The sequence below is a fragment of the Oryctolagus cuniculus genome, chromosome 3 (genome assembly GCF_964237555.1).
Source record: "Oryctolagus cuniculus chromosome 3, mOryCun1.1, whole genome shotgun sequence".
Taxonomy (NCBI): Eukaryota; Metazoa; Chordata; class Mammalia; order Lagomorpha; family Leporidae; genus Oryctolagus; species Oryctolagus cuniculus.
In genome coordinates, this window is record NC_091434.1 from 73,358,858 (window position 1) to 73,372,846 (window position 13,989).

The 13,989-nt window shown below is 39.2% G+C and overlaps 1 protein-coding gene across 1 annotated transcript; it reads right to left on the minus strand.

Moving 5' to 3' along the window:
• Positions 1-970: 970 nt before the first annotated feature.
• Positions 971-5,668, minus strand: B3GALT1 (beta-1,3-galactosyltransferase 1). The gene has a single exon (XM_008258701.4). It carries the CDS (start codon positions 5,666-5,668, stop codon positions 4,688-4,690), a length of 981 nt encoding a protein of 326 aa, XP_008256923.1. The 3' UTR covers positions 971-4,687.
• Positions 5,669-13,989: the final 8,321 nt, after the last annotated feature.

The following is a 13,989-nucleotide window of genomic DNA, read 5'->3' on the forward strand; positions in this document are numbered from 1 at the left end:
GAGAATTTGCTTTTCTAACAGGTTCTCAGGTGAGTCTAATACTCCAGGTTTGACCACAGTCTTTGTGAACAACGTTGCTCTCCATGTTAGTCCATTGAGAAAGCCACATGGGATACAATCTTTATATTTTGTGTTTTATTTACTCACATATTTTGGTTCACCTGATAGACTTTGCCTTTTGAATGCCAGGGTACAGGAGGAGTAAATAAAAGTTACATTTCCATTCAAAAGTGAAGCGTGAGGAGGTGGGTATTCAGTCCTACTGGTTAAGATGTTGGTTAAGATACCACTTCTCAGTCAGAGAACCTGGGTTCAATGCCTGGCTCTGGCTCCTGACTCTACCTTGTTGCTAATGCAGACCCTGGGAGGCAACAGATGATGGTTCATGTAATTGGCTTCCTACTACCTAAGTGGGACACCTGGATGCCTGGATGGTTTCCCACTCTCATCTTCATCCTGGCCCATCCCAGGCCAATGCTGGCATTTGAGGAAGGGAACCAGTGAAGGAGCTGTATAAGAAGCTAATGTTCCTATTATTACGAATCCAGATATAGCTAACTAAGTCTTCATTTAGTTTCTGAGAGAGAGAGGGAGAGAGAGAGAGAGAGAGGGGTGAATCTTCTATCTACTGGTTCTCCCCAAATGCCCACAACCACCAGGGCTGGTCCAGGCTGAAACCAGGAACCCAGAACACCACCTAAAACTGTAGAATTTAACAAACAGGCATAGTTAAAACACTTCCCTGAGGCTCAGGAGGGGTGAGATATATTTTCCTAAACCCAAGAGTAGCCTGTAGTCTCCTTTTGTGACAAAACAGTCTTCCAGTTGACTTACATTGCTTTGGACTGTTCGGGATGAACTTGAAAGGTCCGAGCTATTCAATACATTGAGATTGTGGAAATGTATCAATTAATTTTAAGAACTGCATCTCACCAAAGAGATTCATTCAAAAAAGAAGCAAAGTGGAAAATACGTTCTCCTTCTGTTTATTTTTTCCAATGGTTTAAAAAATCAGCTTTATGGAACCATAATCTTCCTCGTGACAGATGGGCCTGTACATTAGCATCGTGCTTTCATTCAACAGTTTACATTTCAAGAGGAAGGTGTGGAACTGAATGTAAAGACATCATCAGCATCTATTTGTCATTTTTAGTCTTATAACATTGATACAAAAAATAGTATTCTGATTAGCAGCTTGATTGGCAACCCATGTAACCCTAAACAGTACTACAAACCTGGAGAGTGCACATTTACAGACAATTACTTTTGGCGAAACCATATATACAGTTTTCACAAATAAATACATAAATACAATCATTCATATATACTGATACAGCTAAATGTCAATTATCATCGACAGGTGTTTCTAGTAAATCACTTCTCTCATTCACAAAGGTACTTTGTTGTTTAAAAAAAAATCTTCACTGTTACAGAAGAAATGACATTATTAGCTCCCCCACTGAACCCACATATTAGGAAAGGTACAAAATGAATCCCAGACGCTTTAGGTAAATATTTCATTGTCTTTTGATAGAAGAGATTTGACTGAAAATTCCTCCTTGGTTTCTCTGTAAAGAGTTTATTTTCTCCATATTGTATCACACAGATGGGTTTTGTTCTGAATTTAATCCAAATCAAGGATGGTCTTCACGTTTTTATTCTGGTTATTTAAACATATGCTATTAGATATTTAAACTGATATTTGCTTCAATATAACACATAAAGCCACACAAACTAGCCACCAAAGATAAATTTTTTCCCCAAAAAATAAAGAAAGAAATTTTGAGAGGATAGACACCAATGGTTGACTCCTATTGTCATCCAGTGCAGACTGGCCAAGTGGGTGATGGACAGTCAGACTTTCTGTAAAAACTTAATGACTCTGGGTGGAACACTGTCTGCAACATTTTAGGTCAGAGAAAATATAAAAATGGCTTAACAAATGATCAAAACAATAATGTGGACAGTGTCACATCATAAATTAAAAGCAGAAAGCTAAAGCTTTTCTTTTGGATCACTGAAACTTTTTTTGTACATTCAAGAAATGAAGGGCAAACATGCTTAAGGCTATTGCAACACTGAACAAATGGCCTCGTCTCACCAAGCCCCATGCAGAAGAAAATGTTACATAGCAAGCAGATTCCAGTTATACGTACAGTTGGAGAGAAGAAAAAGAAATTGCCTTTAAAATATATACATGTGGTCTTTGATGAGTATTTACATGTTTGTCACATGGGCACTACCTAGCGTTAAAAAAGTTAGGAAATATTTCTTAAGACATATGAAATTCTCTGATTTTTGCTCCTTTTAAAGATCAGGGCTCTATTCATAATGTATACACACACATGTAAAACAATTCGTCAATGTGCAGATATGATGTTTATAATGTACAATTCCTTGACGCCAGAGGTGGCTGACTGAGCATGGAGTAGATGCAAGGCTGCATGAGACAGAGGTGTGATTCAGCTGCATGATTGGAAGGTGAACCAATATGAAGTCTTGAGACTGTCTCATTGATTGGAAATCACAGCACTTGGGCCACAGGGTTAGATGGGAGCCCACCTTGTGCCAATCCATCACTCCCCAGGCTACCCAGTGCGGTCCTTGAATCAGAACCAGCAGTCCTGCTGATCATAGATGAAGATGTATTAAGGTATGGGAGATCCTGTCTCATATTGGAGTTTTCATGGTTGAGGATGAGAGATCCAGTATTTTCAATAAGCCATGGCCTCCAGTTGTTCATTTCATCTGTTTCTTAAAAACTTCTATGGGGGCTACCAGAGGTGAGATTAAAACTATAATAACTACAAAGGTGTACTCTCTCAGCTGTGATGTTTTCTTTGAGTGAGAACAAACAGGGGTTTTCAATGAATGGTCGATGTGTCATGCATGGGCTTGGTGGGTGCCTATTCTTTTTTTATTTTCTGATAAAGGTGGGCCAGCTCTAATTGTCCTCAGAGTTCTCAAGGAGAATTCAGATCAAATGCTTCCTGAGATCTAAGTTGTGATGGATTTTGAGAAGCATGTGCTCCACTTGCTGTAATCCACCTGCAGCCCAGGCTCCTCCCCCCAAAAAGGCATCTGCCTGTACTTTCAGCACCTTGGGATATCAAGGCAACACACAGAAGTAATAACTGATTCACTGAAACCAGAAGAAATGGCAGAGAAACTGAGGTTTCCCCAAACACCAAACTCATAGCCAAGGAAAAGTCAAAGTCTTGGGAGAATCAGGTGCACTGATAGTTCATAGTCAATCTTTATTTTGGCAGATTTTCTATTAAGACAATGTTACTACTACTGATGACCATCATTATAATTATGTCATTATTTTAGCATTTAGCATAATGCATGATACATTGCATTACATAGCACCTTTTAAACTAAGGATCTCAAAATACTTAGCAAATGCAATTTGCTCTCACAGCACCTGTGAGGTAGGTTTACTGTTTTTTTTTTTTTTTTCCAGCCACTGTAAAAATTAGCGTATTGATGCACAGCAAGGTAAGGATGCCTGCTCACGTGGTCCATTATGTATGTGGCATCAATAGGACCTGAACTCAGGCTTCCCCATCCTTCCTTGCCATGAATCTCAATCACAGAATGTCCGGAAGAACACCGCATAACAGCGTTACTGCTACAGATACTTGAATGTTTCAGATTTGATAGTATTACACCTATCAACAGCAGGGCCACATTTTTTCAATAATACTAATATCCACTAGAGATTTTCTCACATGATTCGCAAATGTGTAGGAGGGGTATCTTATACTATTGCTAACTTTATGTTCATTATAACACATATTTAAATTTGTATTTTTTCAATGTGTTTGATTGTTCCTCTGACGTCCTAACTTATTTTCTACACATGGAGACATGTATCTGCCTGATCCAGAAACTGTGAAATGCACTGAGCGATATCATATGGAAGGAAGCAGGTGAGATTCCATTTGGCAAAGTCTCCTTGGAGGCACCATGTAATGTTTGTTTTGAAAGAACAAAATACAATTTCTTTTGTTTACTTTGTTAAGTAGCATTTTATATACATTCCACCTGCTGATCAGGTTTAATCCTTGGATGAGCAAGCAGAGTTGTCTTCCAAACATACATAATATTTGATTCTTAAGTTTAAATTCCCATATATTTAACTAGAGCCTCTCTGCCAGTATGAGGTTCATTTCCTTGTGGAACCACAGATATTCTACATATTACATGGCAATATATGTAAAAATTCAATGTAACAATAACACACAATACTAACAATCACAACCAGTGTGTCTTCCTGACTGTGCATCATTTCTGAACTGTTTTGAAAAAAGTTATTTACTTATTTATTTTTGCAGAGATGATATGAAAACATACTGTGAGTTTCAGCTTCGCAGAACCAGATTTTGATCTCAGATGCACAGTACATAAATCCCAGCAGTTGTGTGGAAGTCACTTTTTGAGATAAATGGCAACATCTTAGGACCTGAGAGTGAAATCTGGACCTTGTAACTCATTTATTGTTTCTGTACTAGAGCCTAACATTTGTAAATTGATGATCCAAGAAAGGAACTAGAAGCAGGAAGCAAAAACTTTACAAAACCCCTTCATCAGTTCATTTCCCCTGGTGGCACCTATAAAATACCAACACCTTAGGCCCCATTTCTTAGAAAAGAAAAGAAACGTATTTACATGGGTAAAAATCCTAACATCTGAGATGTTTCTTGCTTGACATGTCATTCCAGATTCTGTGCATTTCTTCTGGCGATATCTGATGCACAGTAATAACCCGGCGATACCTACACAAACTGTAGGCCATTTTCCAGTGATTGAAGCCACTGTTCTGAAAAGGATGTATGCCCAGCTTCCGGAGACACAGTCCCACATACACATCTTCCAGGTGGAGCAGCCTTGTGTGCAGTGAGGTTTTGTAAATGAGTTCAGCCACATCGGCTGAAAAGATGTAGCCAGTCCCCGAGCAGAAGGGTGGGTAGTTACTGTCAGGGTACAAATCTCTGGGCATGTACCACTTACTGCGGACATCCCGGATTGGCCCCCCATTGATGACGTAGCCAGTGAAATACCTTCTTCGGGGCTTGGTGGAGGGTTTCAGTAGTTTATAAATGAGGTTGTCCATGTTTACAAAAATATCGCTGTCTGTTTTCATGACATACTTGGCTTTTGAACAAAATGTGGCCACCCATCTCATGCCCATTAGTGTTTTGAGTGTGAGGTTGTGGTAGGAGTCAATGAAGTCCTCCACGATGATGTCGTGGAAGATTTGGCTCTCTTGCTCCACCATCTGATTCAGAACAGGATCGGCATTCTTGCCCAGGAGGAAGAGAGTGGCTATCTTTATCCCCTTAAAGTTGTTCTCATCCCCCCACGTCTCTCTGATCGCCTGGCGGGCATCAAATTCTTTGTGGGTAGTGCTGATGAGGATGACAAGGAAAGGAATGTTTTTCTCACATTTGTTGGGCTCATTTATAAGAAATTCAAAAGAATGTGGGTTGATGGGTCGAGTTCTTATGTTGCCAAAGGTGAAGTTTTTCCTGGCAACAGTTAGGTGGCTGAAGGGCTTGGAGCCAGTGTAGGAAGAAGTGGGACGAGTTATACTCAAGTACCAGAGAGCGCTGGCCCAGCACACAACTGTCAAAATGTATAAGCAGGAGACCTTTGAAGCCATTGTCTGGAGAGCACGTCTATTCCGAATATGGAAGAATACGCCTTCCTGGCACTAGATTCTTTTCATCTTGCAAAGGCAGCATATTACTAATGAATCTTAAAGTTCGATAGTGAAGCGTGCGTTTGGAATTGTTCATGGGTCCTCGTGGCAGTCTGGCATCTCAGCGTTCATTCGACTTTCTTCCCAACCTGATGTAGGGCTCCAGGCTGCATGAATCTTCCTCTTAACTCTGCAAAATCAATAAAGTACAGTTGTCGTTCAGATGTAGTCATCCATTTTGCATTTTCAAATAAATGTAACTAACATAAGAATTAACCCAAAATGACTAAAATAAATGTGTTAATTCATTTCCATCAAGTTCCAAAAACTTCTGGGCACAATCATTCCTGCTTTTCCTTTTCTTTTTAATAGAACTTGTTTATGTAGATTCATACTCAATTAAAAATACACACATTATAAACTCTATGTGGATATGGAGTAAACTGAATATTAGCAATTTATTTTAAAATCTTTATTTTTACTGATACATAAAAATGTGCATATTTTTGGGTTATCATGTGATGTTTTGAGAACATGTGCATGTTGGGTAATGTCCAATCAAGGTAACATACTTCTTTTCTCATTTACTGGCTCTACTAAGCAAAGAGTTCAACAAATAAAAAGTAAAAAGACCATAGTCCAGCCAGAAAATAGACAAAGGCTATAAACAGCAACCAAATGAGAAGGCGTTCCAATTCACTCAAATATAATGAATTTTGAAATAGCCACAGAATTATGAAAACTATAGTAGCATATAATTCCTATTGATTTGTTTGACAAAGACTTAAAGTTTGACAAAATGCTGCATATATATTTTTATTGCTGATCCTTTATTTTATATTTATAAATATATTTACCTTTATTATTTCATAGCTGAATAATATCCCCTTGTATGCACACATATAAATATATATATGCACACAAAGGAATATTATCCATCTGTAAAAAAATAATGAAATTCTATTAATTGCAGAAAATGGTTGGAACTGGATGACATCATGTTGAGTGAATCAAGCCAGACTCAAAAAGACAAATCCTGAATGCTCTCCCTTATATGTAAGAGCTAAAATTAAAAAATAAATAAATAAAAAGAACAAAAAATGTCTGGGTGTGTCAGTTTTGCTTTAAATGCAGTTTTTTTTTTTAGTAAACAATGCATTATTGTTATGGAGAGTCACCTTTACTGCATAATGGAACATCTGAATTTGTTTCTCTCCCGGAACTATAACTTAGTATCTGTTAATAAATCCATCCCCACTCTCCCTCCCCTGGAACATAATGAGTTTCCCACTTTTACCAGAGGCCTTATTTGTAGTTAAAGACTTTCTGTCACCGTGGTCTTCTTTCAAGCAAGCAAGTCTCACACATGGCCTCATATCTTTTCCATTTTCAAAAGTCTGAGTCTTTGTTTGTTTGATTTGGTAGAAAAAATCTGGTCTCAACATCTCTGCTTTCTCTAACTCATTATTTGCAAATATGTCAGTCACCCCTGGAAAATCTCTGCTAATATGGTCTCTCTTTTGACACAGACTTAGAAGTAATTCCCAATCTTTCCTCACTCCTCTTTACTTTGGCTCTTCCAACTCTCAGTTCTTAATTCTGTGCTTTCTATGAGGCTTCATAGGAAGAACATCCTCACCCCTCATGTAAGTAAACCATTACCCAATAGCCTTTTTAGACAGCTGGCAGGGTTCACTTTGGACTTCATCTGGATGGTGTTGCTTTTTGTGGTTTTCAACAATGTACCCATATGAAGTTACACTGTCTCCTTTTAATTACTTGAATTGGCTTCCCTTGCCTGTAAATAGCATGGATGTAATGACAGGGACAACTGAGTTTGGGGGCCAGGGGCACAAGTTCAATAAAGAAATGACAGAAAACTTTAATGAGTCTTCAAATTAATAACTTGTCCTTTGGAAACCCTAACACTTTCTGGAAGCTCAATGCTTTATAGACCAGTTTATCCAAGTTAAAAATATACACTAGGTGTCAAAGGCCATTCATATAAAAAAATTGTTTCTTCCTTGCTGGTTAGAGCAGAATGTAGTGGTCCTGGAAGGCAGAGATAGTTGATAATAGGTATCCATTTTAACAAAGCTCACTTCAAATAAAACTGTGTGCTTAAATGTAAAGACTCTGTTGAAAGAGTTTAACTGGGATTACAGTTTGAAAATCATGCCTGTTAGTCATGCCACTATAGTCATAATGAAATGAAAAGACATGATGGGCAATGGCAGAGACAGTATAGCTACCCTTGTCTAAGCCAAGAGCTAACCGTGAATGTACGATCCACATGAGACCAGCAATAACTCAGGGTGGTTATGGCTCCAACTATATGAATGTCATAATGGCTTCAAGCAGTGTGACTCAGGCACAGTCAGCCCTTCACACAACCCATAATCAGCCCATAATAAGGACTTTCTAAATATAGGCTCCAGTGCCCTTGGCCTCCTAAAGGACACATCTACCCTAGAGCGTACCTGGTAAAAGGAAGGAAGGTGATAAAACTTTGAAACTTTAAACAGTAAGGAAGAAGAAGGAAGACAAACCAGTAGCAGAGTTTAGAAAATGTCTTCTCAAATTGGGATATATAAACATTGACTTGATTTCAATACCAAAGGGCTGCCAATGAGTCTCAACATGGACTTAGAAACCAAACATTCTGTACCATTGCCTTGGCCTGTAGATCTGATTCTTCCAGACCATCCTATGGCTCTTGTCCCCTCCTCAAGAAACTCCCAAAGAGCCTCACCCACAAGCAACTCTGCCTGGGATTTTTTAAGAGCTGGTAATCAGGCTATATAAATACAGGATTTGCTCTCAAATGAGAGATTTCTCTCTCTCTCTCTCTCTCTCTCTGCCTCTCCTCTCTCTGTGTAACTCTTTCAAATAAATAAATAAATATTTTTTAAAAAGTGAGGTTTTAAAGTGTTATTATAAGACTGTTGAGTACACTGTGGGGGTGGGGGGAGGTGGATGGCATTCACATGGGCTGTAATGTGAATCCCAGTCCTCCAACCCATCTCAGGCTCAGACAGTGAGAGAGCCGTGAGGAAGATGGCAAGGAACATTAGGAAAGGTGAGCTACACTGAGGCTTCAAGGACAGAGAAGAATGATCTGAATTAAGAGTGGGCATTCTAGGCAAAGGGAGCGGCATATGCAGAGGCATAAAATGACAGAGAACACTTGTGTATCTGGACTGTAGATAGCTGAGTATAGGGAGAAGCCAAAGTGATGGGGAAGAGGGTGGGGTAGTGCAGGGAGCTGCAGAGGTAGGCAGGGGTCAGATGGTGAGTGTTGCTTGGCAACTGTTTTCAGAAGTGGAGCTGGTCACTCACCCAAGCAACCCACAGTGTATGCAGGAGGGTTTTACCTCCTCAAATCCTGCTCACTATTTCAGTAGCAATTCATTCTTCCACATTAAGGATTTCTTTCTCTTGGTTCTATGCCCTGGAAGAGTGAGACTTTGTTTTATCTGATACCTTTATCTGATACCTTTCTGTGTGATTTTCTAGGGGAAGGAACTGCATAAATATAGGTATCCTAGAGTTTAGAAAGTGCTAAAAATGGGGAGAAATTTAAGAGAAATAGGTGAGAGCATGATAAAAATTTATAAACATCCCTTTTCACAGGAAAATGAGCAGTCTTCCCTGCATGGCTAATGGACATACTATTTTTCACCATTATTGTAACTTTCATTTTAAAATGTGTAGAGCAGACCAGGCACTGGGCTATGAGCTATGTTCTATGCCATTCTATTCTAATCTATACAGCTTCATTTCTTACACTCTTATACAAGAACCATAATTTCCTTCATTTTGCAAATGAGAGAATGGATACTTAGAGATATTAAGTAGCTTGCTCAGGTCCACATGTCCGTAAGTGGCTAGGGAAATCATCATTCCCAAGCTTCCTAAGGCCTGTTGGGACAATAGGCATCATCTTGGATGGAAGAACTCAGGGTGAAAGGAGATCTTAGGCTGCTAGTCTCCCAGTGAGACCGTGCGACCATGCAGCTGCTTTCTTAGATGTGTGGCCAGTGCCTTTTTTTTTTTTTTTTTTTTTTTTTTAGTTCATTCTGATTTGCTACACAGTACACTAAACCAATTCTGTAGGGATTCTTCAAAACAAATTAAATTTATTTTTGCTTATTTGAAGGGAAAAGAGACATAGACAGACAGACATAGAGAGATCTTCCATCCACCAGTTCACTACCCAAATGCCTGCAACAGTCAGGGCTGATAAAGACTAAAGCCAGGAGCCAAGAATTCAATCTAAGTCTTCCATGTGGGTGGCAGAGATCCAAGTACTTGAGCCATCATTTCTCTCAGGGTGTGCATTAGGAGGAAGCTGTAATCACAAGAGCTGGGACTCAAACCAGGCACTGTGATATAGGATGCAAACATCCTAAACAGTGTCTAACAATTGTGCCCAATGCCTGCCTTTCTGCAGGAATTCTTGATCATCAAAAATTGGTAATTTACAGGGGCCCACATTGTGGTCCAGTGGGTTAAGTTACCACCTACAATGCCAGAATCTTGCATCATGGAGCACCAGTTGGCGTCCTGGTCGTTCCACTTCCAATCCATCTCCCCAGTGCACCTGGGAAGGCAACAAAAGATGGCCCAAGTACTCATGTGCCTGCCATGCAGGTGGGAGACCTGAATGGAGTTTGGGGACTCCTGGCTTTGGCCTAGCATAGCACTAGCCATTGCTGCAATCTTGGGAGTGAACCAGTGGGAAGAAGATCTCTCTGTTTCTCCCTCTTCGTGTCATTCTACCTTTCAAATAAACAAAATAAAATTTTAAAAAACGATGGCTTACAAATAATTTTTAAAAATGACTTACAAAAGTTAAAAAGAAGATGACTTACAGCTTGAAAACGCTGGAGTCAGGGTGTGGAAGCTGCAACTACTGAAGTGTTTTGGAAACACGTTGCAGGTCACTTTCTCTGAAGTCACACACACCTGCGCATGCAGGCACAAGCACACTGTGAGCTACTATTTCTACTGACTTTTTTTTCTCCCTTTCTACTTTAGCTATGAGAACAAAAGTGGGTATATTATATATCTTAGTCAACACTAAATACAAGTAAGCATTTCCTATTCTCTGCTAAAAAAAAAAATGGAAATGTGAAAATGAACCAGCATAGAATCTAAAGAGTGGCCAGGAATAATATAGACTTCAAGCAAGGGATGTTAAAAAATGGCCTTGTTTTGCAACAAAACAGATTTATCAGATGGTGAAACAAATACAAAAAATATGCCTCTGGGCCATACAAAGTAATGTAACTAAGGACATGGAAGAGTAGCATGGTGCATTGAACTCTAAAGATTAATGTCCTATATGTTGGATGAAGTAGTTGTTAATGGGCCAGAACCTCCATGGTTTACTTGTTGAGTAATTCTCCAATTACCAATAACCATGGCAAGTCATTTGAGTTTCTGGGGAAAGAAAGGTGTTTTTATGATATAAGGAGCAGGTTCTAATGGGGATGAAGGGATTATGTCAGTCCACCAGTCACTGGTTTTGATAAATTCTTTTAAATGTATACAACTGCTGTCAGTGTTTTGGTTTATTCATCCAATTAGTGAGTACACTGTAGGCACTACACAGCTTTTCCTGCTAGAGAAATCTGGTTTCTTTCTGAAAAGCTCAAAGCAAAAATTTCATTGAAAAGAAAAAAAAAAAGAGTCAGCTAAAAAGTTCTGGGAAGGCACTGAGTGTCACAAAACAGAATCTTCTAGAGGTTTCTTCCAGTTTTTCAAGATTTTTAAAAAATCTGTTTAACAGACAAGTTAATATATCAGTAAAATAGAAACTTGGACATATAACATTTGTCATTCCTTTTAGCAGCTTTACTACAGCCACAGACACTGAAAACACATTAAGTTGTCATCCATTAAACACAAATACCTCCAAATAGGAACATTCTACTAGAATACTTGAAAGATTTTCCCTCCAAGGGTCTTGCCATATTGTAGAGTACCTCATTCACAGAAATCTCCAGTAAATATCCACCTTCACCTTTCAGGAAGTTAATGGGGCAGAATTTTCAATTTAGGAAACATATGTTTCTCGTAGAAATGGCAAGATAGATTGTCTGCTATTTTGAATAATTTACTTTAAAAAGCCAAAAAAAGCCTTCCTGAAATTCTTCTTTTCTCTAACTGAAGGTAGGTCTGATCTGTTTGGTTAACTGTGCCTAGTTTGGGGTTCTAGCTTCAGGTGCACATCCATTATGGCACCATCAGTGTGACGGCTCATTTATGTGTCTACTTGATTGGACTAAGAGATGCCCAGATGGTTGATAAAACATTTTTATTTCTAGGTGTGTCTCTGAGAGTGTTTCTGGAAGAGACTAGACTTTGAACTGGCAGACTGAGTCAAGAAGATTGTCTGCTCCAAGGCAAGCTAATAGATTGAGCTCATCCTCAAATCACTTGAGGATCTGAATAGAGCAAAACAGCAAAGGAGAGCAATTTGCTCTCCCTACTTGAGCCAAAAGATTCATTTTCTCCTGCTCTGGGAAATCAATGCTCCTGGTTCTTGGGCCTTCACACCCAGACTTGGACTCACAAGTCTCATGCCTTTGGATATGGAATAGAACTATACCATCTGCATTCCTAGGTCTCTCGCACAGAGCAGGTTACAGGACTTCCAAGCCTCTCTAACCTTATGAGACAATCCTTCATAATAACTGTTTCTATATATCCACATATACCCTATTGGTTCTGTTTCACTATGAACCCTGATTAATATAGGTAGATAAAAGTTAACACTGTCTTCCTATGCCTTGGTTGCTTTGTATGCTAAGTTGGCTTGGCAGTCAATCTAGGTTCCCTTCATCTATGGGCAAGGTTGTGGGAGCCTCATCAAATTAGCTGTTTCTGCTTTCTGGTAGTTCAAGAAATATCTCCAGGTTCTTATTTCCCTAGCATTTTCAAATCTACTTCATTTGTTCATCAAAGATGTTCTGAATGCCTACTAGGTGCCGGGCATGGAGCTGGTAAACCACATTCCATTACTCTCTAGAAGGAGGCAGGAAATAAACACAGGATACAGAAATGCAAAAATAGTCTTAGGTGGTGATCAGTGCTGTGAACTCAGTGCAGTAAGAGACACTGAACAGGATGGGGGTAGTTGATGACATATCTGAGCTGTGAACAGAATGCCTTGCCCTGTCTGGTTCAGTCTTAGTTTCTTTTACTAAGTTTCTGTCTCCTTTGCTTGGCTCTTTTTGATTAAGACTTCATTAGCAGCATCATTTTAGTTTTGACCTCTGCCCATCCCTGGTTTTTATATCATCCTGGCTTTGTGTTTTTCAGCTATGGCCACTCTCTCTACTCCTGCAGTTGCATCCAGCTTCTGGAACCATAGGTTATCTCCCACATTAAGTATCCTAGTGCTACTTTTAACAAAATACTGCACACTGAGTCGCTTAAACAATAGACATTTGTTTCTCACAGTTTTGAGAGCTAGAAATTTAGAAAGGTTTGGCAGCAGGGAGAGTGTGTTCCAAGCCTCTGCCCCCACCTCTGGTGGCTGCTGCCATCTTTGGTGTTTTGGGCTGGTTGATGTAACACCCCCATCTTTGCCTTCATTGTCACATAGTGTTCTCCCTATGTGTGTCTCTCTGCTGAATTTTGCCTTTTAATTAAGAATATCAATCATATTACATTAGGGTCCACCTAAATGTCTTCATTTGACCTTAATTAACCCAGTAAAGACTGTCTTTGCAAACGAAGTCACTTTCTGAGGTACGGGGTTAGGACTCCAGCATATCATTTTTGCATGACACAATGCAACTCATATCATCTACTTTCCTAATGAAATACTTTGCTTCATAAGACTTCTCTCCTTCACGCTTGAATTTTCTGATTTGTGATGGAGTATGAGCAGCTAAATTCTTGGTTTTTGGTAAACCAACTTTTAAAAGGCAAAAAAACCTTGTAATTAGCATTCAAAAAGACAATGAAGCAAGTGTGAAAAGGGATAAGAAATGACTTTATTTTTAAATTAGAAAGAGAGAAAACCCAGTTCAGTTTCTTTTTTAAAGACCATGTGACGCATGTGTCATAGTTTTCAGCAGAACTTTGCTCCTGCCACTTTCTCTGAGTCCTTTAAAAATTCAATTTAATTGAGAAAGATACTGCAGGACTGTGGCACATTTCTCAAAAGATTAGGAAGAACAAAGATTAGGAACAACAATTCCCGAGCTACCGGCTTAATTGCTGAAGAATAAGGACAATTCTCCCGCCTCACCTCAAGCAAACAGCAT

Bases quoted from the DNA above. Each gene is read 5' to 3' on its own strand.
- B3GALT1 (XM_008258701.4), bottom strand. From the start codon at position 5,668: ATGGCTTCAAAGGTCTCCTGCTTATACATTTTGACAGTTGTGTGCTGG.